Below are 26345 nucleotides of genomic sequence, written 5' to 3'. Positions count from 1 at the left end.
ATGACGGATTCGCTTTATATGCTCTCCCAAGCAGCTAGTCGCCTTCGCCTAGGCATCCCATGTGTGCTTGCCGACGAATGCCCTTGCCTTGGTGGCTCACACCGCGTCTTCAAGATTGTCTTTGAAGACTCCGTACAATGGGCTGCCCGAGTCAGCAACGATCCAGATAACTGGAAAGCCGAACTACGGGCTGTCAGACAGTTTCAACACATCAAAAAGCAACGTCCGAAGATCAAAGCACCTGACCTCTTCGTTGAAGAAGAGTACCCTGTAGTATATTCAGAGTGGGTCAGTGGCAAGCCTCTTGCAATCTGGAATTCCCGAATCCCTTTGCTTAAACGCCAGAGGCTTCTGGATGACTTGGCAGAATTCTTATTGCAACTATGGACTACTCCTGTTCCTTCCACCTTTGCTCAAGAAAAAAGTTGCTTTTACTCCACATGGCTCACTGAAAGTTTGGATCGAGGACTTCGGCGAACCCTCAGAGGTACTGCTAGATGGGGAAATGCTATCAACTACCTGATTATGCGGTCCATGATCCCGGATTATACCGCCGAGTATGATGAATACTCTGGCATTGGGTTTGCCCACGGAGACCTGAATGCCTATAATATTATAAAAAGCGACGATTTCCACTTGACAGGGTAAGCATGCGTTGCTTTCTGATGCTATGTATAGTACCATCATAACAAATATGCTCGATTACAGGGTCGTTGACTGGGATTGGATATCTGTGGCGCCGCTGCCAGCTATTATTCATCACCCTTAGTTCATAGCCAATATTCCTGGGTGGGATAATGATGGTATATCGGAGAACGAAAGCTTCGAAGCAGATCGTCGTTATCTCGAGGATTCAATCAGGCAAAAAAAGGTGTTGCAACACCTGCCTCTTACTGTATCGATATTGCTGAGTGACTCCGGCAGGCGACTACTTTTTCAATCTGCATTTCACTTTAAGGGTATCCATGAGCAGTTCGTCAAGATGCACTGCTCTTGGACAGAGGAAAACATCAGGGCTGCAATGCCACAACTAGACGCCGTGCTTCGTTTGTATCCTGAGTTGGCAGGTGAAGAAGGAGTCCGGGAAGTCAGAGAGCTTCTCCGGCGCAGCGGCGAGCAGCAAGGGCAGGAAGTGTAGCTAGTCTTCAGCTGCCAGGGCAGGGAATTGATAACTGCGGTTCTCTTGCAATGATTCATCTCAAAATCTCCAAGGGCATGGGCTGGGACCCTATTGGGCGCTCTACCTAGAACTACCGGCTCCACATGCCCACCACTCTGAGGATTATGAACAATAAAAGCAAGATATCGCGATACTTCTGGTGTAATATTTTTTTAGCATACGACATGACGGACTCAGTGGCCAAGTGAAAGCGCGCGACAGGTATATTGAAAGTGAGATGGCTTGACTCCATAGTCTCAAGCCTCATACCAGGCCATCCTGTAATATCCAATCAGTATTCATCCTGGGGCATAGGGAAATTCCCCAAGACTCCGCAGGGCCAGGATGGAGCATTCCTCCGAGTGGTGGGGACGCAATAAAACGAGATAATGCTGCGACCTTTCTAGACCGCCGGCGTTCCACGGATCTGGTCGCTGCTCCATCCTTGTCGGGGCGAACCCAGTGGCTGCGGCCCATTTCTATAATTATCCCGCTCTTTTCCATCGCGAGAAACCGCCACAGATCGACGTTGTCTTGTCCTCATCGGGTTCGGCACCAATTATCAGGTACCGTGCAATTTGACAGTATAACATCAGCTGTGTGCGTGTTGCTCTCCGCATTAATTACACTGCGTAAGCGTAAAGACTGGTTCAATCATTTTCGATTTTCCCTACGGTAGAATTATTTGACGTTTGTTGTACATATTCGGGCTTGGCTTTTGGGTGGGATTTTCAGTCACGATTGTACATTCCTTCCAGGGTCACCCTTGAAAGCTGCAGATAACACCAATCAACCCCAACACAAACCGACATGTGTTCTGCATGTTGATAAGATTGAAGAAAACACCCATAGCCTCCCTCGGCCCGGCGGATGTCGCTTTCCGTCTCTTGACAGAAACGGTCAGAGTCAATTCACCAACAAGCAGGCATAGAGTCTTGTGTGCTTTGCGAATCATAACCAGAATATTTCTCGCAGGATGGTCATGCAGGCCTAGCGTCTTCCCATTAGCAGGGATCTCACCATCCGTTCGATCACTAGGTTATTTTCCAAGGTCTCGCCGACGTCGTAACTAGATTCGAATTGGTTGACTCGCTCTGCCGCTCCGATCGTAGATCAGCCGGCTCTTGGTCCAGCCATCGAACGCCGTTATACCACTCGCTTCCTGTAATGTGATCAAGGATCATCCTGGGATAGATTATTGGGATTACGGCGTAAGAAGGTGCACCAATCTGCTAGTGGATAAAGCGGTGGCCGGGATCACTACACTATCCTCTCGCGTCAATATATATTTGAGCATAAGCGAGGGTGTTGACCTCATGGTCCAGCTAGTCACAACCGCACTAGTCCATAGGCTTCTAGTACCCTGTTGAGTATCCTGCCCGAGCCATCCGATCATCTTCGGTAGTAATATCGAGATCGTCGGTCGGCAGATGGATCCTCGTGATCTATATTAGTCCAGGGCATAATTTCACCAGAAAGCAATGCACCACGGGGCAAAAAGGACCATTCCAATGCCAGCTCCCATCCTTGGAGTTATGGACTGGAAAGGCCATGAAGTGCTGTTGGAATTGAAGAAACCTCATGGCTTCCTGCAACTTCCGGTCTCTGAGGGATACTATCCACCCGCTAGTTTCATCTATGGATCGTGGGACGTGGGCAATCACAAGGCGAAGCTAAACCGCACGTTGAATATACTGGAAGCAACTGGTGTTTTGAACTGAGACAATCCCGCTCCACCAGCTAAAGGCTCCTGTTAAGGATCGCTTGCAGGCAATCATTACGGAATAAACCAAGCTCATCCGTTGGTAGATGGTAAGGATGGCATGCTGAAGCCGTTGTGCTGGATTTGAAGTAGTGCAGTGAGAGCAAGTCGCGTGGGGGCGCGTCTTCGGCTCGGCGCGTTTCACTCAACCGCCAAGAAAGGAAATACGCGGACGCATGTACCTGGCACTCTACCTACCTGCTGTAGTATCTATTCCGCTTTCAGTAAACTCACTCTTGAATTTGTGATCGCGGCTCTCGTTACATCAACTTTTTCTCCTCAGCCAAAGTTTCATCTATGGGCAAGAAAAGAAAGAGACCCATTAAAGATGCGATTCAACCACGCGACTCTCGGTCATGCGCCTCCCCAAAGAGCAAACATGAAGGGATGACAGGCCATTCACATCCAGTCATTTCGCTGTACTATCCCCAGGTGCTTACGCTCCGACAGTATCTCTTGCAGCAAATACCCGTTTCTTCCAAGTCGCGTCGACGACGGATTGCGTCGGTGCGCGCAGACGGCTCTGACGCGGAGACGGAGGGAGACCATGGCCTGGCCAATCTACTGGATAGAACGTTGGTTGGTGTCTCAAAAGAGTCACCACCTACGTCTACCCCGGAGAATCGGCGCGAGTTGGCGCGCTTCAGTCAGTCGCAGTCAAGATCAGTCGAAGATAGTAATGTCGGACCTGTTTGTGCCCAGACGGAGGTAAGCTTAACCTTATACACTTTCACTCTTTGATGTCGATGAATATGCTTTTATCTATATCATGCGCATGCACTACTATCGACATTTCCCTGCGGTTGCTGTCTTATGGCCTTAACCTCTACTGACGCACCGTAGATAGTAGACTTCGTCATATCAGCGCTGTTCAACCGTAGCGGTTTTTCTAGGCCACAACATCTCTTGACCCATGGTTTTCAACGTGCATGTGGCCCCCAACCTCCAAAGAGGCATAAGAGTTCCCCAACATGCAGTATCCCAGGGATCGCGGCTTTATACCGCAACGATAACGTCGAAGCTCTTAAACAGTCTCCGTGGACCGATGTCCTCAGTCTCCTAGGCGACAATGGAGATGAGATCATGCTGAGACTTCTCTTCGACTGCGGCATATTTGTAGCCATCGACGAGAGGGAAGGCATCTACTACCAACTCAGTGGTAAGTCTTCTTTGAAACTGAGGGTCGCACAAATGCTCAGGTCAGGACAGGGCTCCCACTATCGACACTTGAACCGGTACCCAAGAACGTGGCACAAGGAAACGGCCCGGGTTCTAAAACTGTTGTCTTTCCGTCCATACAGCGCGGCCCGTCGGCCCCTGTGGGTGGCTGTATACCTGCCACGGTTAAAAATAGTATACCCGGCCGCAGGGAGACTCCGCAGAAACCGAACAGCATTGTGTTTTTTCGCCGACGCATGCTGTACGCGCGTCCCGCCGTTAATTCGAAGGGCGATGTTCAGTTTGGCTTGACCAGTCGTCGTACGTGTCGAGACTCGAATGCATAGTGTGATGGCCGTTAACGGATCGACTAGATGTTCTCAATCGGTACCCTTCGTCCAGCTCCTTCCCCGACACATTGCATGTCTTGAAGTACATATTTCCGAGGCAGTTTGGTCTCCACAACGTATTCACTTCCGTGCCCAATAGCCGTGAGACCAGTCTTCCTGTCAAGGATTATTTCTCACGCGAAGAAGAAATCGCCAACGCAGGGAAACAAAGGTACCATTCCGCATTTCCATGTTACGGGGTACATGTCTGACGGCGATAAGGGGCTCAAACAAGATACCAAAGAGACTTCGAGGAGGAATTATAGAGCTGGCCCAACATCTGCAGAATCGCCACAAGCACTGTTCATATGGTGAATTGCTGAGATATTACTGTGCCCCGAAAGTATGTACTGAGTCTATATAAATCGCGCAAAAGCTAACTTAACAGTCTGATGGACCGTGGAAATTTGGACCAGTCGGTTCCCAACCTGAGAACCCTGAAGAACTGCCGTTGGGGTCCGAGCCCTTGACAACACAGCTACGGCCGTTCAATGAAACGAGGACGCTATTGCCGAAGGATACTAGATACACGCAGGATCAGAATGTCTCAGTCTCTCCAGAGGTGACAGATGGGTCAACAGTAATCAGCTCGAGCGGAAGAATCAGCTTGACTGACTATGCCACTCGTCCATCTGCAGTATCTGCTTTTTGCCGTGCAGTGTTGCGCAAGTTAATCCCTCCGCAGTTTTACGGCACTGGCCGGGATAAAACCTGCAATCGTGACATTTTGATGAAACATGTAGACCGGTTTGTGCGCATGAGACGGTTTGAGAGCCTGAGCATCCATGAAGTCTGTAAGGGTATCAAGGTGCGCTACAAGAAAGAAGCCATGCTCCATCAAAGTTGAGCTAATGTGTCCGTTCTCAGGTTGCATGCATGTCCTGGCTGGAACCTCCAGGCGTTGTGAGGCAGAATGCGTCATCTCCGGGGAAGCTGTCAATGACCGATCTGCAAAAACGCACGGAGCTATTGCACGAAATCGTTTACTACATATTCGATTCGATTTTAATCCCACTTATCCGAACCAACTTCTACGTGACGGAGTCCCAGACGCACAGAAACCGGATCTTCTACTTCAGACACGATGTGTGGAACCAATTGACCCAGCAACCACTGTCTAATTTGAAGGCCACCATGTTTGAAGAGCTCAAATCAGACAAGGCCAAGCATATCCTCCACCAGAGAGCTCTTGGCCATGGATCTCTACGGCTTCTCCCAAAGACGACAGGCATCCGTCCAATCCTCAACCTTCGGCGACGCACGATCATGAAGAGCAAATGGGTCGGCAGGACAAATCGCTTCCTGGGACCTAGTGTGAACTCCACTGTGGCCCCTATTTACAATGTGCTGAACTACGAAAAGCTGCATAACCCGGCCCAGATGGGGTCATGCGTGTCCTCGATGGGTGATATCCAGAAGCGCGTGAAGGAGTTCAAGCGGCAGTTGCCTTCCTGCAACGTCCCCTTTTACTTTGTCAAACTCGACATCCAGTCGTGCTTCGACACCATACCGCAACAGAGCCTAGTCAGATTCATTGAGCGTGTCATCACGCAAGGTGCGTACCACATGACGAAGTATGTGGAAATGCGACCCCCGAATGAGTTTGGAGGCCCATGGTCAGCGAATCAGCAGCAGAAAAACAAAGCTACTAGGAAGTTTATTGGCAGGGCGGCCCCTACAGGGAAACCCGAGCATCTACCAGAAGTGATTGCTGCCGGAGGCGCAGGTCGCAGACGGAACACCGTGTTTGTTGATACGCCTGCCCTGAAGGAGTACACGGCGGAAGACCTCCTTGACCTGTTGAATGAGCACGTCAGCAACAACCTGGTCAGGTTTGGAAAGAGTTATTTCCGACAACGCAACGGAATTCCACAGGGATCAGTTCTATCCAGCATCCTGTGCAACTTATTTTACGCGGAAATGGAACGCGAGGTTCTCGATTTTCTCCTACCTGAAAAGTCTTTACTCCTCCGTCTTGTCGACGACTTCCTATTGATCACCCCGGACTCAGCACTGGCAACGCGCTTCCTGCAGGTAATGATCAAGGGACAGCCGGCGTACGGTATCTCGGTGAACCCAGCGAAGAGCTTGGTCAATTTCGCTGCTTCGGTCGATGGCGCCTATATCCCGCGTTTGGTTGACACGTCTCTGTTCCCCTACTGCGGAACACTAGTCGACACTCGCACACTGGAAATCCACAAGGACCACGAACGGAGCCTCGAAGGCGGCCATTCCGCTGCGGCAACACTCTCTGACTCGCTGACCGTTGAAGTAAGCCGCGCTCCTGGTCGTTGCTTTCATCGAAAGGTCTTGACTTCCTTTACGCTTCTCATGCACCCGATGTACTTAGATACGACCCACAACTCCCTCGCGGTTGCTCTCTCCAATCTCTACGCCAACTTCTTGACCACGGCAATGAGAATGTACTGCTATATGCGGTCGCTGCAGGGCCGCACGCACCCCACCCCGGATATCATCGTGCGAACAATCCGAGACCTGATACGAATGACTCAGCGTCTTGTAGAGAGAGCACAGGAGCGGCGAGAGCGAGACGAGAGATCGGGAGAGACCGCGGCGACCTCCGCTGGTGCGGTGCATCAGTCCCAGGTCCAGTACTTGGCTGCTACGGCGTTTCGCTTTGTGCTGGGTCGCAAGCAGACGCGGTACGCGGGGGTGTTACGTTGGCTGGAGGTCGTGGCGAGGCAGACGCGGCCGGTGTCCGACCGAAAGAGGATGCAATTGACTCAGGTGGTGAACCATGGGAATCTGGTGTATGGGGAGTGGAAGTTTTAGTGCTTTCTAGTTGAAACAAAGAAGCGTGTTCCTCGCAGGGCTGGCCTATGAATGCCGACGGTGGCGATCGACCAAGGGATGGACAGATGTGGCGCAGGACATATATCTTTTCATTCCACAGCGGAAGCAGACCGTGACAGAGATCGTTTGACAGTCCCAGAGATTGCGACTCAGATATCAGGTACCTCAAGAGGTATTTCAACTGACATTTCTGGTTCGTTGAGATTGAATGCAACGTCTTTTTCTCTGAGATCGACAAAGTGCAAAAATAGTAAACAAAGTTGGTCTCCAATCCAGTAGTGCTAGAAGGAAGGTGGGGCTCGAAGCTCCTATACTGGAGTACAGTGCACCTGCGAGAGCCCCATGGTTCCGGCCGGAACATTCCACGGAACCCGGAGAAAAGGAAGCAGCGGTGACTGGATCAGGGGGTTTGGTTGAAAAGGGGGAGGCGAATGTTTCCGACCCGAGGAGGTAAAATGTCAACAATGGGCATTCGTGGAGGAGTGAGAGATGCGATGGGATGGGATGGGATGGGATGGGGTGCAAGCGACTGATGATAGTCTACGGAGTAGAGAAGCGGAAGGGAGATGCTAAGCCTGCAACTAGTTAGTGCTTCCTAGATAAACCCTAAGGGACTTCTCCACCCAGAGATGAATCGGGGCTAGTCCGTGTCCTGCTAGTTGCTTCACGACTACCCAACTATTCCCCCTAGGGCCACCGTCTGTGGCGGTGCGGTCTCCGTACCGTCGAGGTACCGTCTGCGTGTGCACGCAAGCGACAAGGAACCTACGAGGTACCAGCCGCAGCCGTTGGCGGGTGATTGGCCAGACCTTCGTCGGCCTCAGGCTTCGGGCTCGCCGGGTTCAGCACGACCTTCCGACGGCTTCTCCTACGTCTTTCCTCCTTCTCTTCCTCTTGCTCTCTCTCTCTCTCTCTCTTCCCACTTCCTCCCCATTCCTCTCGCTCATCCGTCTTCGTTATTTGCTTCCCTTCATTCTTCGTGTCTCTCGCTCAGTCGATCGTTCTCTTTCCCCCTTTTTCCTCTCTTATTTTCCTTTTGTTGTTGATCCCCGTCTCGATCTTCTCCTGTTTCCTTCCCCTCTCCCTGTCTTTCGCGTCCGCTTGTCGATCGCCCTGCAGATTTCCCCAAATGCACCTCACTGCCTCCACACCCTTCGCACTGTGAACTTCGAGCCTTTCTCTCTCTCCCTCTGTCAACTCTTCCATAACTTCTTGACGAAGTTTCTGCATGGCTGGTGTGTTTGGTGGACGATAGCACTTCGTTCCTGTCGGCACCAGACTTCATCCATTGCCCCTTTCTGTCCCTCATTTGACACCATTCGACCGATACATTTCATTTCCTGTCTTTCTATTTTACTCCCTCCCATCGTCCACGATTCGCTGCGCGATCCGACCGTACTCCGGACGAAATGACTACGACCGTCTGTAACACCCCCAATTCCCCGCCCGAATTGTCCGGCTCCAAGTCCTCCAAATCGTCCTCCTTCCGCTCCTCCTCCCAGCTCTCCGGGTCAGAGGGCATCTTCACTGATATCTCCAACTTTGAGGAGATTGGGTTGGGCGATGATGACACTCCTACCTATTCCGACGGCACCTCCCCATATGCGCGCCCCGGCCTGTCGCGCTCTTCTACCGCTAGGCTCTCGGCCAAATCTCCGGTGACCACCACACGCGACCTGACGGCAACCCCCAAACCACACCGAACCCATACACCGCTACAGGGCCACAAAAATGGGTCGTTGACTCTGCAGACCCGAACTAGCTCTAGACGCGGTGCGGGCAACAAGCGCGACCCTAGTAACGCCGTGTTGTCACCTCTGCAAGCATCTAAACCTCACCGGTCGCGATCCACATCTCCCCTCCGGCCGTCCTCCACGCTAGGAACGTCTCCATCTGCGCAGAGTCTTGCCTTGTCGCCGACCAATGCTCGGCCCCCACTCAATCGGAAACGGTCGTGGCAACCGAACCGCAAGTCGGTGAGGGAATTAGAAAATGAATACCACGATTCGGACGAGGAACTACCCGATGATGCAAGCTTGTGGAATGTGCCAATCTCACCTCGACCCGCGCAGGATCGCCCTCCGTCACGAAGTGCGAGTCCAAACGGTCGGAGTCCTGGGCCTCGGCCCTTGCCCTTCTCGCATTCGATTCCCGAGGTTCACGCCCCGGTGTCTCCCGCAACGAAATCTCCACGCGGATCCCGCAACGCTCGGCAGACCGTCCGGTCTAGCTCGGCTGGCCCCGAACGAGGCCAAATCTCACCGCGCAATCCTCGTCTCTATTCGTACAATAGCATGATGTCGGATCTATCGGAGGAAGCGAAGATTATCACGGAAGCTTTGGAATTCCACGCGGACGAGCAAGAATATAAGCGTGGAGAAACTTTGCAGAGTGGTCGGTCTTCCTCGAGTTCGGGCACGGACTCGAAACGCGGATCGCGGACCACCATTGAACTGCCTCCATTGCAGAAGTCTAATATTATGATTGATCCTTTGCCCATTAGTAAGGAGAAGGAGAAGGTTCTGACGCGTACGCGCCCCAGCTGGCTCCCTCCTAAGGATCAGAAGGAAGAAAAGAAGCACCTGAAGGAATATAAGAAGATGATGGAACAATCGCGGGAAGCTGGTAGGTTCTGTCGCTAACCGGACTTGACCTTTCACGCTGACATAGGCAGATAAACGGCGAGCTGCCAAGGCCGCTTCGGCCAAATGCGAAAAGGATAACACGCGGGAAGCTCTGCAGCGTATGTGGGATGAATACGTGTATCCCCACTGGAATCGCGCTATTGCTGAAACTCGCACGCGTGAGCTATGGTGGCGCGGTATCCCCGCCCGAAGCAGAGGATCAACCTGGCAGCGTGCCATCGGAAACGAGCTGTCTCTATCGGAGGAAACGTACAAAAAAGCCCTACAACGGGCGAAAGATGTGCGATCGAAGTCCGATGATACCGGCGAGAGCAACAAGAGAATGCGGGAATGGTTCGAGACCATCGAGGCCGATGCATCCAAGGCGTTCCCGGACCTGAACCTCTTCCAGGAAGGTGGTCCGCTACGGGATACCTTGATTGATGTGCTGGAGGCCTACTCGATGTACCGGAGTGATGTGGGCTATATTAGTGGCCTTCACGTAAGTTGGGCGGCCATGAATATCCCAGATCCATGCTGACCGGAATGTAGACAATCGCAGCGCTGCTGGTGCTTCAGTTTCCTTCACCCGCTTCTGCGTTCCTGGCAATGGCCAACGCTCTGAATCGGCCCCTGCCTGTGGCCTTTTTGACGCTGGACCGGGGCGCAATCAGCCGTACATATTCGCTGGCGTCTGCGACGCTGCGGTATAAATTTCCGCGTCTCGCCACTCACCTGCAGGAGACGCTCCACCTCACGGAAGAGGAGATTTGGGAACCCATGTTCCGCTCCCTCCTGACGAACGGTCTAGATTTAGAGCGCATCAGCCGCGTCTGGGACTGCTGGGTCTTCGAGGGAGATCGTATTATGATCCGCGCGGCGGTCGCGATTCTCGGTTGCTTGCAACCGCAGCTGTTTGGGTTTAGCACTCCGGACGACCAGAGTCGTGCTGCTGTCCGTGGCATTCTAGGCTGGGGCCCACGTCACGTCGGGACCATGCCCAAGGGACGCCACAGCGCCCCTGCCGCTTCCGCGACGGGTTTCGGTGGAGGACAGCTCCCCAACGCTGGCGTGGGTGATTATTGGGTGCTCACGTCCGCGGGTGATGAAGATGGATTCATGAATGAGGTTCGCGAGGCGGGCAAAGTGCAGAATTAGCTGTTGATCATGTTGTTTGCTGGCGGTGTTGCGCTCGCTTATTCTTGTTTCTTTGACTTTATCCTTGTCCTTCCTTTTCTTTTCTTGGATATACTTACTAGGTGATTCTGGGCAATCCCACCCTAGCTAATTTTACACTATCATTATCATACCAGGATTACTGTGGCGTAGTCATCTCGTGTCTTCATTTTGCAAAGGAAGTAGACCGACGGATGACAGGTGCACGAGGACTAACCTTTCCAGCTTTTTGTACGTTGTCACCAGCTCTACGCAACAACTATCACAGTACTGAAAGCCCACCACGTCCACAGCCAATCCATATCTGGTAGTTTCGCGCTCCAACAGAAGTACCTAGGTAGTCTAGTCTAAAGTTGCTCCTGTGGGTTCATCTCGAGCTGGAATATCACAGCAGTTATTTCATTAGTTATCATGACTATGGCCAACACACTAGGACGGGTCGTCATCTAGCTAAACCGAGCACAAACAAAACTTCCACTCCGTATCTCTGGCAATCTATGATGGTCTTGATCTGTTTCATGCCCAACATGAGATCGCTCCACCAACAGGCCAAAGAGACCAAGCCAAGTCGCGCTGAATCTGGCACATGGATCTAGTCGGCAATCAGGCCCCTCTTCTCCCGTCTTCCCATAAAACTGAAGTAGTGGGTGGGCTCTCCATGCCTAACCCGACAACCCTCGTCGTAACGTTCGCGGCTCTCGTCGTGTCTCCAGTAATGTCCGTCAATATCCAACCGGAAACGCTTGCTCTTCCCCATACAATCCAAACACAAGCCGTCAAAGTACTTCTTGACCTTCTTGATTGCGGCATCCACGATTTGCTTCCAAGACCTGTTGCAACGGTAGCACAGGGCTTTGGATCCGAAAGCAGAGGAAGAAATCTTGCTGCGCATTTTCTCTTCGTCGAAGTCATTGAGCCATTCGAGCATTGTGTTGATGCTCTCCCTGGTCGAGATCTCTTCCATGGGCCAGATATCCACTCGGCGAAGCTCGCATAGGTAGTAGAAAACGGTGTACTCCTTGCATTTGCAAGAGCTAGAGTCCATGATATTCTTCGTCGCGTCGAACAGGTCCCGGTGAAGGATGTTCCTCAGCCGTCCACGGGCAGCATTCAACTGCTGGATCACACGCGGCGGCAGGTGTGTTTCGCGGAGACGGGTTGGGTTGCTTTCGGTGATATGGCCTCCCATGTTGTATGCGAGGTGACGGGTGAGATACTGGAAACCGGTGGCGTAGTCGAAAGCCCAGCAAGGGAAGAGGAGCTGGCGCTCGAACTCGCATTCTTCAAGAGTCTGGTAGTCGCCAGCGCTCTTCTTCTCCAGCTGGTGCCCGAACCACTTCATAAACCAGACGGCCATCTTCTCCAGCGGGAAGAGGTATTTGTCGGCGGCCTTGATCAGGTGCCAGACGTCAGGGATTGAGAGGGAGTCGACGGCGACTGTCACGCCGTGCATGAATTGCAGCAATGCTTCCATTGCCTTGGCTTTGTCATGCTTGAGGACGATTTCGGTGGAAGACTCGCGCCACTCTGTGCGAAACATTCCGGAAAAGTAGGTGCTTTCCTCGACTAGGATCTTTGAGGTGACTTTGAAGGTGCCGGTTCGCTTTAGCACGGGTTCGTTGTCAGAATTGACATTGTCACTGTCCTCGTATTCGTTGACTTTAATTAGTCTGTCTCCGTCAGGCGATATGTCGACGACGCGGTTGGGAATGTCGGTCTCCATCATGAGTAGCTCGAGAGGATGTAGATGTAGATTGAGAGGTTGAAAAGGATCTGAAGTGTACGAAGAGAGACGAATGAGTAGGGTTGTGAGTAGGAGAGGGATGAGGAAGAGGAGAGAAGAAAGATGAGTAGGAGAAGAGAAAAAGGAGGAAGGGCAGGAAAGATGACCTTGGAGGGGTCAGTAACAGAAGAGTTGAAACATGCTCAGAAGTGAGAGGATTGTGCCTCTTCTTGATTCACCTGCAAGTCTCAATCTGGACTGACTGTGTGGGCGACCCAATATCGCCTCTAATCTTCTCACTTCATTTGACCAGGGGAGCGTTGGATCTGAGATTTGTAAGAGCTGAGAGCAGTTTGAACTCTGGATTCCTCCATTCCAGACATGTATTCTGACTGCGAAAGCTTTACAGTCTCAACAACGCCCCAGTTCGCTATTTAAAGGGTAAGGAACTCGATTGCGAAGAACTACCATCCCATATCCCCAGCATCACAAACATGGATATCATAAACCCATTCCGAACGGAGCACGTCTGACGCTACTATCCGCCGAGAGGCGTTAGGGCAGAGCATCGCGTAAACGACATTCCTACAAGAAATCTACAACCATTAGCCGTGAGTCAACGCACGAACCTAATCAACATACCTTTTCCAGATCTTCTATCGGTCGATATCCATGACAGCATCGCCGCCCTTGGAGGTACGCTTTGAAGCCCGTGTCTTCCTGGTCACACGGCATTCTCCACAGCAGCCGGCCACACCTCATAGCCATATAGACCAGTCCAGCGGCCCAGATATCGCCCGCGCGGGGGTCAGATACAGAGCCGCTCAACTCCTCCGGGGGGAGATACGGAAGGGTGCCAATCAGTTTCCGTGGAGGGGGTTGTTGGCGGTGTGCTTCAGCGGCCTCTGAATCTTTCTCATCCGCATCCCCCAGCCACTGCGCGCTGCCAAAGTCGGTCAGCTTGATGGCCCCGTGTGCGGTGAGCAGGATGTTCTCCGTCTTGATGTCCCTGTGCGCGATGGCGTTGTCGTGAAGATACGACACCGCACGCATGAGCTGCTTGAAGAAACAGTCTGCTTCGGGCGCCTCCAGAGTCCCGGACGTGGATATATGGGTGTTGAGGTCACCGCCCGCGCAGTATTCTATGACAAGACATGGCTCTCGCTGGTCGTTGTGGAGGCTGTCGATCGCGCGGAGGAGATTAGGGTGTGACGCGGTGGAGGCGAGGGATTGTTCGAAAAGCTGTCCGTTTACTACCGCCGGGTTGGAGGACCGCCGAAAGACCTTTACCACATGGAGGGTCTGGTGTCTGGAGGACGAATTGGGGAACCGTTGCGCATACAGTCTTATCGAACTATGATCACCATAGTGGAGGATGTCCGTGCAGGATCCATATTTGTCTGCGAGCGAGGACGGAGAGTCCGGAGGCAGCAGGGCCGCCTTTTCGAAGCTGGATGATTCCTTTCTGGACGTCCAGCAACGGGTGAGAATGTTAGATAGGCTGGTGCATATATACGGGCTGGATCTGGGTATGCGAGGTTCTATTCGGTGATGGTGGTGATGGGCGGCGTAGTTTTTCAATGTCATGCTTGTACACAGTAACAGGGCGATGTTGTATCAGAAGTATCTACGGACGAATCCATCGCCTTTATACATCTTTGGACGCATTACCCCAAGGGGTACCATGTGGTGAGCGAGAAAACCTGGCCAACAGCGTATACAGGAATGTATGATCCATGTGGCTTCATTCCCATCACGATAGGGATCTAAAAATCCCTCGTCAGTTGTATACTGGCCGATGGTCACACGCAACGTCGCGCCGAGAGACCTCTCATGTATTTGGTATGGCTAAGTTGCTCATATTATCCTGGATTATCATTTCGTAACAGAATCGGCGGACGAATTCCACGTCTCGTCATGAAAATCCTTCTTGATGAGCCCATAGAGCAGCTCCGGGCAACACATGCCTTTCGGTCTGAGAAGGATTCGACTGCTTCATTTTCATAGAGAGCCGAGTTATCGATTACTCAATAAATGGCGCACCCTCGCTAGATTTCTGGTCATCCCAACGTCCTTGGATTCGCCGGATAAAAAGCGCATAGAAGGGAGCTGGGAGAAGAAGAGTATGCGGGATTTTCGCCGAAGAATCACGATGAAGAGTGTCCGACGGGGTGAAATTAGCGTGATTCCCGGCCGAGCTAAATTGAGCTTAGTTGCAGCCTCTTTTGTGGCTGCTGATTCGGTGGGATAATTCCCGCAGCCCTCATTCGCCCAAACGGGAAAGCCGTCTCTCGACGTCTCTTTCCGGCGTCTCTCATCCTCTCGTCCTCTCGTGCTGATGGCCGGCCGACTTCGCTGGACCTTATCTGGATCTACGTCTAGACGATGGCTCCCCACGGTTGTAGCCTAGGAGGGAATCTCCATCCGGTCACCTTCTCTAGTATAGTCGATGGGGCTACAGAGGAAATTTTCAACTATATAATCCAGAATGATAGTCCGTCATGATGGTCGAATTGAGAATCTCTCGCACGTTTCGCGATTCAATCTCCCGTTGGCCCCCTTCGCACTCGGATCCAGTACAAGACCGTCCAAATGGATCAGTCGCAGCCCTCCTCGGATGCCCCAGCAGAGACCGACCCGGAGAGTGGCAATGGCCGCATCAGATTCGATGGCCCGCTGCCCTCGGAGCCATCTAGGGGTATCTACCGCCCCAGACAAGGCCTTCACCGTTCCGTGAGTCAAGATACAATTCGAAGCTACCGGAGTGGTGTCCAAAACCCCAATGCCACCGGAATTCCCATCGAGTTTCGGACGGTTTCTTTCCAGATCTCGGACACCCAGAGAGCCAAGGAGGAGGCGATCAAGTCGAAGCGTGAGAAGGAAAGGCATCCGGATCACGATTACTTCGAGAACCTCGACTTTCACCTTCTCAGCACGGAACGGCTGTGTCAGGAATTCAACGTTGACCTCCGCTATGGCTTGAGTGACTCGGCGGTGGCCACCCGACTACAGCGGGATGGCAAAAACATGATCTCCCGGTATCGTGAGAACTATGTCAAGAAAATCCTGGGATATGTCTTCGGCGGCTTTTGCTCGGTCCTGTGGGTTGGCGTCATTGTCTTCTTTCTCTGCTGGAAGCCCTTGAGCAATCCTCCCTCAGTCCCCAACCTCGCCATGGCCATCCTCGTTATTATCGTCATCCTTCTCCAGGCCGCATTCTCTGCCTTTCAAGACTGGTCGACGAAACATGTGATGAACTCCATCCTCAATCTCCTCCCGTCTGAAGCCCTCGTCCTGCGCGATGGGAAACAAGTCCGGATTCCGTCGACTGAACTTGTCGCTGGCGATGTAGTCACGGTCTCGGTTGGAAACAAGGTCCCAGCGGATATGCGTCTGGTGCAGAGCTCTGGAGATGTCCGCTTTGACCGGGCCGTCCTGACGGGAGAGTCTGATGAAGTCGAAGGGGCGATAGAGTCCACTGATGCCAACTTCCTCGAGACGAGGAATATTGCCTTCATGGGCACTGGTGTCACAAATGGCAACGCCGTGGGCGTGGTAGTGCTCACCGGAAGTCGTTCAGTCATGGGACGTATTGCGAAGACAACTACGGGTGTCAAGCAAAAACCGACCTTGATTCAGAAGGAAATCTCCCGCTTTGTCCGGATCATCATCTGTCTGACCCTCATCCTCGTATTGATTATATTGTTCACCTGGGTTGGCTGGTTGCGCGTTGATCACCATCAGTTCATGGGGGTGGTCGCGATGTTGAACAACGTCATGGGCTGCGTCGTTGCCTTCATCCCCGAAGGTATGCCCGTTGGGGTTGCTCTCACCCTCATGATCGTCGCCAAACGCATGAAGCAGGCCAACATCCTCCCCAAAGGTCTGGCTACCGTCGAGACCTTGGGCTGCGTGAATGTCATTTGCTCGGACAAAACAGGCACACTGACACAAAACAAAATGACCGTCAAGTCTGTTGGGCTGCTTGACAAGAAATTCGAGATGGACAAATTGCTTGCGTCAGGAGGTAACCTTCCTGCGTCTCTCGTCCCTTTACTTCGAGCCTCCCGCCTGTGCAACGATGCTTTTTTCGATCCCACGTCGATGTCACTGCCAATCAGTGAACGGGTTGTGACCGGAAACGCTACGGATGCCGCGGTCTTGCGGTTCGCAGAATCTATCTCTCCAAATGACACCGAGATCGTGTCGCAGTTCCAAAGGATCCATCAAATCCCCTTCAACTCGAAAAACAAGTGGGCCCTTACCATGCATACAAACCCGGCCTCGGCCGACAAGCACCTGGTCTTTGTCAAAGGTGCACCTGACGTGCTTCTCCCCAAGTGCAGCTCATACCTATCAGGAGTCGACAATGCGGTCAAACCTTTGGACGAAGAGGCTAGAGCGAATCTATCAGAATTCCAAGCCGAGTTGGCCAGAAGGGCCGAACGCGTGATTGTGCTCTGCCAGAGACATTATCTTCCTCGCGCTGCACCCGGGACTAATGATTTTAACGACGAGGTGCTGGCTGAAGCCGCAGAAGAGCTGACCATTATTGGGATTGTCGGAATTGTCGACCCTCCCCGTCCTGAATCTGCCCAAACAATAGCTGCTTGTCGACGTGCTGGCGCGCGCTTCTTCATGGTGACCGGTGATTTCGGCCTGACTGCGGCAGCCATCGCGAGGGAGATCGGCCTGTTCAGTGACAATGTCAGCCCGGACACCATCAACGAGATACGATCTGACTCCAGTGAGGATGACGAAAAGACTGCGCTCCAGTCTCGCCGCAGTCTGCTGGTGGATGGCTCCCATCTCTCTTCGCTGAACGAGGAGCAGTGGGATATCATCTGCAAATATGAGGAGGTCGTCTTCGCGCGTACATCACCAGAGCAGAAGTTACGCATTGTGGAGGAACTCAAGTCCCGCGATAACGTGGTTGCTGTGACTGGCGACGGCGTCAATGATGCCCCTGCCCTACGCGCAGCAGACATCGGAATCGCGGTGGCTTCGGGAAGCGATGTCGCCATCGAAGCAGCAGACTTGGTTCTGATGGACAAATTCGACTCCATTGTTGAAGCCATCCGGCTGGGCCGTCTGGTGTTCCAGAACCTCCAGAAAGTCATTGCGTACTTGTTACCCGCCGGTAGCTGGTCAGAAATCTGGCCCGTCCTGATGAATGTGTTTTTCGGTGTCCCTCTCCCGCTGAGCTCATTCCTCATGATCATCATTTGCGTTTTCACCGACTTGTTCTTGTCCCTTTCTCTGATCATGGAGAAGGAAGAATTCGACCTCCTCAGTGTGCCCCCGCGCAACCACCTGAAGGACCACTTGATCAACCTGAAGATCTACGGTCAATCCTATCTCTTCGTTGGTGTCATGGAAGCATTCTGTGCCCATTCCATGTTCTTCCTCTACATGTACAAGAAAGCAGGAATTCCGTTCCACGCCCTCGTGTTCGCCTTCGAGAAATACACCGATGGCTTCTATGGATATAGCCAGGATGAGTTGACCCACTTCAACAACGTCGGACAAGGCGTCTACTTCGTGAGCCTTGTGATACTGCAGTGGGGCAATATTCTCTCCGTCCGGAACAAGAGAATGTCCATCTTGCAGGCGGACCCGGTGCGCAAACAACGTCGGAACCCGTGGCTTCCCATTGCCATGGCTGTATCTCTTGCAATTGCGGTCTTTGTCACCGAAGTCCCGGGCTTCCATACGCTGTTCGACACGGCCCCTGTGCCGATCGAGTTCTGGTTGATTCCGTTGGGATTGGCGTTGGGAGTGCTGTTAATGGATGAGCTCCGCAAGTTGATTGTTCGCGTGTTTCCAAAAAGCATTGTTGCCAAGATTGCCTGGTGAGGTTTTGGGACAAGGCAGTGTCGTTGGACTTGAATTGCATTCACTGGAGGCTATATGTGGATAGACGGTGGGTGGCATGTATATACTAGCAATATTCTGGATGTAATGAACAAGATACCAAAATAGATTTCATTCTTTCTTATGAAGTCAAACTCCATGAACCCATTATGAGACCGCTCTGTCAGACTACGTTGTGCATGGGCCCAGCATTTGATGCAGAAGGCAGCCTTGTTGCTCCTTCGGTCACGCCAGCTAACACCTGAGCTAAAGAGCACACCACACGAGCCCAGTCCCTCTCGTTTCAACACCAATCACTCCCATAATACTATATAATCTGTATACAAGAACCATGGGTAAATACCTCGCACTTCCAGTCATCAACGACCTCATCCAACAAGTCAAAGAAACCCCAGACAACCGCAACGCCGTCCACGCCATGCTAGCCGTCATCCTGACCAACTACTATCCCCACAAAACGGCTCCCGGAGACCAAGACCGAGACCGGCGACTGGTCGAGCATATGTATGTGAAGATCGGCCGGCCTACTGACCCGGTCGCTTCGTTGCGGGATGAGCTGCAGAATGCGCTGCAGGGAGTGGGTAGTGAGATTGAGCGGTGCTGGGCGATTATTGTCCAGGACTGTACGTTTTATTTCTATTGCTGCCCTAGGGCAAAGGATGGTCGTTGTTGGCTTGTTGAGTGGGGTCTGCCGGCCGAGGGGCCGCCTCGCAACTGGTTTGATGTGCGTGATCGGGCATTGGAGATTGGTTGGGTGCTGCAGTATATTGCGGAGGCTGGTGGTGAAGCTCGTCGATGAGGATAGGGTGTGTTTTGGAGAATGCTAGGTCCGGGCATGTTTCTAAATGTCTTGACAGTAGAGGTATGCGTATGCAACGATAGTATGCTTTTATATTCAAAGATTTATATATAAAAATGTAGGAATAATGAAGGTACAGACAAACAGACCAGCTGTCTATAGTTTCGCCTGACGGCCGATGGCTTTGCTCATAGGAGCCACCTCGACCATCATCTTGCCCGTGTTCACACCCGCATACAGGTTCACCAAGCCCTGAGGCGCAGACTCCAAGCCACCAGTAACGATGTGGTCCTTGCGCTTGAGTTTGCCCTGGGACAGCCACGTTCCAAGATCCTTCAGGGCGACGGGGTACTTCTTCGCATAGTCAAAGACGATGAAGCCCTTCATCATGACTCGTTGAGACTGGAGTAGAACGTCAGCTGAAATCCTCTTCCCACAGCAAACAAGATATACTCACAATGACGTTCATGAAACTAGCAGGCCCCTGCGGTTTGGCAGCGTTATACTGGCTGATAGCGCCGCAGATAACAAAGCGGGAGTCGCGCGCCGCGCGAGCAAGACACGCATCGAGGATCTCACCCCCGACATTATCAAAGAACACATCGATATACTCCGGCGTCGCCTCCTTCAGTTGCTTCTTCCAGTCCTTGTCCTTGTAGTTGATAGCGGCGTCGAAGCCCAATTCCTTCCGCAAGAACTCGCACTTGTCCGCACTGCCCGCCAGGCCGACAACCCGCTTCGCGCCCTGGATCTTCGCAATCTGCCCCGCGACCATGCCCGTCGCGCCCGCCGCCCCAGACACAACGACCGTATCGCCGGGCTTGGGCTGGCCGACCTCCATCATGCCGAAATAGGCCGTCAGCCCGGTCATGCCGAGCACCGACATGGCGTCGGTGGGCTGGCAGCCCGGCGGCACGGTGATCTTCTGCGCGTCCTTGGCCGACATCAGGGCGTACTCCTGCCAGCCCGAGTAGGCGATCACCCAGTCGCCGACCTTGTACTGCGACTTGACGCTGTCGCCGACGCCGATTACTTGCGCGATGCTCTGGCCGCGCATGACGGCGCCGCGCTCGACCGGGGCGATGTAGGACCGCTTGGCGGTCAGCCACTGGCGCATCGCAGGGTCGAGGGACAGGTAGTGTACGCGGACGAGGACCTTATCGGCGGGGACATTGTCGGGGATGGTGGTCGTGTTGAGCTTGAAGGTCCCGGACGTCAAGGACGGGTCAATCGCCGGAGAGGGCGTGTTGGCGTAGATGATCTGACGGTTGTTGATGGTCATTTTGACGTTATACGATATGTACTGGGTGAAGAAGGGGAGAGGTAGGAGATGGGTTGACAGCGAGAGAAAAGTCAACCTGGAGAGGGGATGAAGCTAGAAGCTCGAAGCTGGAAAGTACCTCGGATGTTTCACTTGAGCCGAGATCGTCTCGATGTTCACTAATCAGTGTCCCAGCACGTTTAATTGTGTGGACTTATTGTATATTAGTTCTTCAGCACTAGACAATTGATTCTATAGCTGAATACAGCCAGATCACTTCTCATGTACGTTTCATTCGGCAAAAGAGTGAAATTCACATGTCTGCTGTTGATACAGTAAGATGACTCAGCAGTGAATAACCAGTTACTTATGACGTAGTTATGCATGTCTTATCGATAAGCCTGAAATAGATCATTTCTTCGATTCCTCCATTCTCTCGTCATGAACAAACCTCATCATGGACATACTGGCTGCCATCCATTGGTGATTGCGCGTCACCTTCCGGCAGATATCTTGTCTTCTATCCTTCACTGCCAATGAGACACAGCCAACGTTGTCCAAGTCTTCTTTTGCCTTCGCTCATTCCTGACGTCATAGCTTGCACTGATGATGTCGATGGCCTGGATGGACCAAACAATGCCTTCTTATATAACTGATCAAGTCCACCGGGCTCTTCAAGATCCATTCTCACATCATTTCTATTACAGTAGAAACATCTACAGCCATACACAATGAGCAGCTCACAACCCCCCTACTACGCCTCGAGCTTTGGTGATCCCACCCAGCATCCCAATCGCGCTGCCCCGATTGGCACCCAGATGGGCGGGACTACCAGTACGGGCGATCCCCAGACTGGTCCTGCTCCAACCACCGCTGGACCGCACCGATCTAATGTGATGAACAAGCTGGATCCACGCGTGGACAGCGACCTGAACAATCGCGCACAGTATGCACCAGGCACGACCACGTCCGGCAACGTGCACCCGCAAACCGCACAGGACGCATCCTTGAACGAAAGCAGCAACGCCGGGCCCCATCGTTCGGCCGCCATGAACAAGCTGGATCCCCGCGTGGACAGCGAGTCCGGCGAGATGAGCACCAAAACCACCAATCAGACCGGCTCGGGCACCCGACGAACGTACACCGACACATCGGGGTCGGCGGCCAACACTGCCGGGACGGGCTCCTACGACGCCCATGCCCCGTACAGCGCTGGATATTCCGGTGCCATGCCCAATGCAGCGGGATATGCGCGGTCTGGTGTGCGCTACCAAGAATCGCCGCCGTCTAACTCGGCATCGGGTACACACTCTGCTTCTAAAGGTCAGGAGTTCGGTCGCGGAATCAAGTCGACCCTGGCCGGTATTCATGTAAGTTGTGGCTTTGTGTAGTGGTCACTACTACTCCATAGCACGTTAGCGCTGACAGGAACAGGGGGCCGGAGAATCGTTGCGCGGAAACTTCAATGCGGCGGTTGATGAAGCTGTTGGCCATAAAGAGGGAGTGGCGAAGAACTCTGGGATTGCACAACAGGGAGAACGAGAGATTTCGTCGGGGCAGTTCCAACGAAGTCATCACCATTGATTGTTGAAGCAGCACCGTATATGTAACTAAGGCAGTTTGATTGGTTTAGCGATGCGACATGGGTGTATGATTACATGAAACATATTTTTGCACGAACCACAAGTTCCCGAGTAAGACGATCAACTGCATCAGCACTAGACATACAGTACAATAGATACGCCGTATACTCTGTAGACGATGGTTGGCTGCAGCCACATCGGGTGGCGCCAAGTCGGTCATCTCGACCTCATCGTTTCCATCTTCTCCTTCTCCTTCCACCCGCGACAATCGCTTTATGATCGCTCAGTCTGTCCTGGTAAGTGACGTACCCTTGATCAACCGACGCAAGCGTTAGTAATCCATCAGCAGTCATCAATCTTCAATCATCGATCCTTGGGCTTCCCTTGCACCGTGCTCTCGGCTCCTGTGGACCATGAACCCCCTGGTGCCTCACCCACACAGCATCTCATACAGCTCAGACGACTTCAGCTCCGGAATCCGCAACCGTGGATCAATTTGCCGCATGCCACTTTAGGTTCTCCGAGTTCCGGTCATAACCACGATGCCTCTTGGGAAGCTTGTTCCGGCGTAGCCGGAGGCTGTGCAGTGGAACCCTTTTTTTCCCTTTTTTTTTTTTCCCCTTCCACCCGCAGCCACCGACACAACACAATTCATAACCGATGATGCAACTTCATAATTTCTCCTGTTGAACAAATGTGCCTCTTGCGCCATCCGATCGCACGGAAATCGTCGCGTGTTAAAATCCAAACTCTTGCTTGCGGTGTACGACAGTCCGTGCTATGAACGGTGGATCGAGCCCGACTGCTCCATACGAATACGGCGACCCATCATCGGCGTCATTCAGGCTCCATCTCAAACATTCTAGTCGTTAGTGCTGCTCCATCTTACCCCAATAATAACGGCCCTTCACATGTGATCGCATGCGCCGGCTCTTTTTACCTCTCGTCATTCATCCAATTCTTCTTCTAATTTTGTCTCCTACAGTCTGTTATCGCGACCGATCCGAGTGTCCTTGGTCCCTGCATGGTGTGGCCCAGATCCCGTCCGTGTAGCACCATCCACTATGGCCGTCCCTCCAACTTCGAGTGAGGCCCATGACGCGGCCAATGCTCTTGTAGAACCGTTGCCGGAACCCGGCCACTCTGCCCCAGTCATGGCTTCGAGCTCCGACAGCGAGGAGCAAGCGCTCCACCCCGCGGATGCCGCTCGAGAGGATGAGGCCGAAGGAGTCATCGGCTTCAGCATCAGTCGCGCACAAAGCCGCATGAAGGCCCGTCTGACGCCCGCCGAGGAGAAAAGTCGAATCATGGAACGCAACGGTGACTATTTCTCCAATGTCCCGGATACCGTTGGCTCCGACGGGCTATTTGCCTCCCAGATCTCTGAGGAGCCCGAGTCCCTAGAGCCCAGTCAAGGCGCCGATCGCACACCGGCTCCTGGCGGTCCGGCCGAGGAGTCTTCGAGCTCCAAGGATAGTGGCCGAACGAGCTTCACCCGGTCCATTTTGAAGAACGGTCTTCCTCTACGGCCGCGAGCGTGGTCCGGTGATGCCATGAAGAAATTCCTCCCGGACCTCGGATCCTTGACGAAACGATCTTCCCTATCTTTCCGCTCCGGTCCATCAGAGAAGCGCTCACGGAGCCAGACGCTGAAACCAAGCCCGTCGAGGTCGACGTTGGCTCCCGCGGAATCATACCCGGCCCGCTCACACCGGAGGTCGTTTACTACGCCGAATACCAACGGGGAGGTCGATGAGCCCATATCGGATTTAAAGCCGTTGGGGGATCGACTGGCGGCGAAGCACTCGTACTCGCGCAGACCCAGCGCGTCAGTAACAGGAGCTCCGCCTATGCTCCGAAGGTCGTCCTCGGACCATTCGCTGTACCTCAGAGCGTCGTCAACAGCTTCATCTCTCGAACAGCGTCCTCAATATGAGCATATACACTCCCAGGTCAACAGTCGATTCAAAGCCATCAAGGATAGCCTTCAGGACTCGAGCAGCCGACTCCTTAGTATGCCTACGTTGCATCTGCAAGACTTGCGCAGCGATTGGGGCTATAAGCCGTTTCTTAGTGATGTTGCTCAGCGCAAGGGGAACAACTACGCGGACGAACCACAACCCAAGCACGAGTCTGCGACTGAACCGCAGCCACAAGCTCGGGCTCGCGTACCACGGGCCAACTCCAACCCGTTACACCCCGTTCTGTCTGAGGCAATGTCCGAGTTGACGGGCGACGTAGTCATCATGGGTGGCTACCGGGGATCCGTTTTGCGCTCTGCGAAGCCTCCACAACGTCAATTGTGGGTGCCCATGAAGGTCGGCTTGAACCTTCGCAAAGTAGACCTGGAAGTTGGTCTGAACCCAGAGGACGAGGAGCGCATGGAAGAGACCATTATCCCGTCCGGTGTGCTGTCTCATGTTGGACCCGTCGACATCTGCCGACGGCTGATGAAGCGTCTCCAGAAATGCGATAACGCGGTGAAGGGCGACCTTCGTGTTCATAACTACGGCTACGACTGGCGTCTGAGCCCCCATCTCCTGTCGAAGAGACTGATCAAGTTCCTCGAGGGCCTACCATGCAACGCGCCAGGTGTTCCGCGCGAGAAACGCGGTGCATATGTTATCGCCCACAGCCTGGGAGGGTTAATTACGCGCCATGCCGTCAACCAACGGCCGGAACTGTTCGCGGGCGTCCTCTACGCTGGCGTCCCGCAGCACTGCGTCAACATCCTTGGTCCCCTGCGCAACGGCGACGACGTGCTGCTCAGCTCTCGAGTGCTCACCGCGCAGGTGAATTTCACCTTCCGAACAAGCTTCGCCCTCCTCCCGGAGGACGGACACTGCTTCATCGACAAACGCACCAAGGAGGAATACCGCGTGGACTTTTTCTCCGCGCAGACCTGGGACGAGTACCGGCTATCCCCTTGTATCAACCAAGCCCTCCCGGCGATGACGAACCGCGGCTTCAAGGACAACATCCCGCGCCTCGGGAAACGCTTCTCATCAGTGCTCGGCAGCAAAGAAAACCTCTCCGACGACACCACCGAAGACGAAAACGCCTCGCAATACCAGGGCCCGAACGAACGCAACAGCCCTCGCTTCAGTTCCAACGGCGTGGGCTCCGAAATCGCCGATCGAGCTGCCCAGGCGGCTCCCACCGTCGACGGTGTCGTGGGGCCCACGTCCGCGCGAGGCTCCTCCAACGTCAAGGCCACCACGGCGGTGACGATTCCTCGCGCCGCGGCCATAAAATACCTCGAGCGCACCCTCGCAGAGGTCCTGCGCTTCAAGCAGGAGCTCGCCTTCAACCCGTCCCACCAGTCCAACAACCGGTACCCGCCGTTTGCCGTACTGTACGGCAAATCCGTGCCCACGGTGTACGGGGCGCGTGTGTGGTCCCGCGAGCAGATCAAGCACCAAGACGCATACGACGACCTTGCGTTTGCCGCCGGCGACGGCGTCTGTCTTGCGTCCGCGGCTATGCTCCCGCCGGGATACCGGATCATCAAGGATGGCCTCGTGAAGAGCGATCGCGGCCATGTCGGGCTGCTGGGCGACCTCGAAGGCACCGGTCAGTGCATACGCGCACTGGTGCGTGGGCGACGAGAAGGCGTCGGATATGATGCATGATCTGCCGCCTGACGTGTTTATGTCGATACCTTCTCTCCTCCGGTTTCTCTGTACATGTCCTGATGATGATAATACGACTAATGATGCTTGCTTTCCATGTGCATAGGTTTGCTGTTGTTTGGGGGTGGAATATAGTTAGAAATGTATATATCTACTAGAGCTAGATTCTGCAATACCAAAGCTTCTGACAATGCTGTCCGGCACGTATCTACGGTCCTAATTATGGTCCATTATAATGTTCTTTATTGCAGGGTGAAACTGATTCACCACCGTCGCCTAAATTTAACCCATGAGAGGATATACATAGAGGGCTGTGCTCTTGGCCATCCGCCGAGACCCTCTACTATCCGTATACGGCTAACTCCAGTATGGCCTCAATGCGGGTCCATCC

The 26345-nt window shown here is 53.3% G+C and overlaps 9 protein-coding genes across 9 annotated transcripts; 6 read left to right on the top strand and 3 right to left on the bottom strand.

The window, feature by feature from the left end:
- On the top strand, window positions 1-769 carry ATEG_04348 (uncharacterized protein; the record flags this gene model as incomplete). The annotated part of the gene is made up of 2 exons (XM_001213526.1): window positions 1-644; window positions 709-769. 2 exons carry the CDS (start codon window positions 1-3, stop codon window positions 767-769), a joined length of 705 nt encoding a protein of 234 aa, XP_001213526.1.
- Window positions 770-3308: 2539 nt separating this feature from the next.
- Window positions 3309-7261, top strand: ATEG_04347 (telomerase reverse transcriptase; the record flags this gene model as incomplete). The annotated part of the gene is made up of 7 exons (XM_001213525.1): window positions 3309-3629; window positions 3765-4080; window positions 4131-4400; window positions 4454-4640; window positions 4691-4811; window positions 4857-5276; window positions 5336-7261. The coding sequence occupies 7 exons, from the start codon at window positions 3309-3311 to the stop codon at window positions 7259-7261; spliced, it is 3561 nt and encodes a 1186-aa protein (XP_001213525.1).
- A 1430-nt stretch (window positions 7262-8691) lies between these two features.
- Window positions 8692-11064, top strand: ATEG_04346 (putative TBC domain protein; the record flags this gene model as incomplete). Its single annotated transcript, XM_001213524.1, has 3 exons — window positions 8692-9907; window positions 9957-10408; window positions 10459-11064. 3 exons carry the CDS (start codon window positions 8692-8694, stop codon window positions 11062-11064), a joined length of 2274 nt encoding a protein of 757 aa, XP_001213524.1.
- A 610-nt stretch (window positions 11065-11674) lies between these two features.
- On the bottom strand, window positions 11675-12805 carry ATEG_04345 (BTB/POZ domain-containing protein; the record flags this gene model as incomplete). Its single annotated transcript, XM_001213523.1, has 1 exon — window positions 11675-12805. The coding sequence occupies one exon, from the start codon at window positions 12803-12805 to the stop codon at window positions 11675-11677; it is 1131 nt and encodes a 376-aa protein (XP_001213523.1).
- Window positions 12806-13360: 555 nt separating this feature from the next.
- ATEG_04344 (uncharacterized protein) lies at window positions 13361-14392 on the bottom strand (the record flags this gene model as incomplete). Its single annotated transcript, XM_001213522.1, has 2 exons — window positions 13361-13390; window positions 13448-14392. The coding sequence occupies 2 exons, from the start codon at window positions 14390-14392 to the stop codon at window positions 13361-13363; spliced, it is 975 nt and encodes a 324-aa protein (XP_001213522.1).
- A 1005-nt stretch (window positions 14393-15397) lies between these two features.
- ATEG_04343 (cation-translocating P-type ATPase) lies at window positions 15398-18661 on the top strand (the record flags this gene model as incomplete). The annotated part of the gene is made up of 1 exon (XM_001213521.1): window positions 15398-18661. One exon carries the CDS (start codon window positions 15398-15400, stop codon window positions 18659-18661), a length of 3264 nt encoding a protein of 1087 aa, XP_001213521.1.
- Window positions 18662-19634: 973 nt separating this feature from the next.
- On the bottom strand, window positions 19635-20760 carry ATEG_04342 (NADP-dependent oxidoreductase; the record flags this gene model as incomplete). Its single annotated transcript, XM_001213520.1, has 2 exons — window positions 19635-19880; window positions 19936-20760. 2 exons carry the CDS (start codon window positions 20758-20760, stop codon window positions 19635-19637), a joined length of 1071 nt encoding a protein of 356 aa, XP_001213520.1.
- Window positions 20761-21470: 710 nt separating this feature from the next.
- On the top strand, window positions 21471-22323 carry dprC (the record flags this gene model as incomplete). Its single annotated transcript, XM_001213519.1, has 2 exons — window positions 21471-22109; window positions 22174-22323. 2 exons carry the CDS (start codon window positions 21471-21473, stop codon window positions 22321-22323), a joined length of 789 nt encoding a protein of 262 aa, XP_001213519.1.
- Window positions 22324-23386: 1063 nt separating this feature from the next.
- Window positions 23387-25954, top strand: ATEG_04340 (uncharacterized protein; the record flags this gene model as incomplete). The annotated part of the gene is made up of 1 exon (XM_001213518.1): window positions 23387-25954. One exon carries the CDS (start codon window positions 23387-23389, stop codon window positions 25952-25954), a length of 2568 nt encoding a protein of 855 aa, XP_001213518.1.
- Between the last annotated feature and the right edge of the window lie 391 nt (window positions 25955-26345).

The sequence above is a fragment of the Aspergillus terreus genome, genomic scaffold (genome assembly GCF_000149615.1).
Source record: "Aspergillus terreus NIH2624 scaffold_6 genomic scaffold, whole genome shotgun sequence".
NCBI classification, from domain to species: Eukaryota; Fungi; Ascomycota; class Eurotiomycetes; order Eurotiales; family Aspergillaceae; genus Aspergillus; species Aspergillus terreus.
Note: the sequence above shows the minus strand (reverse complement) of the source record. Positions and strands in the feature narration are given on the sequence as shown.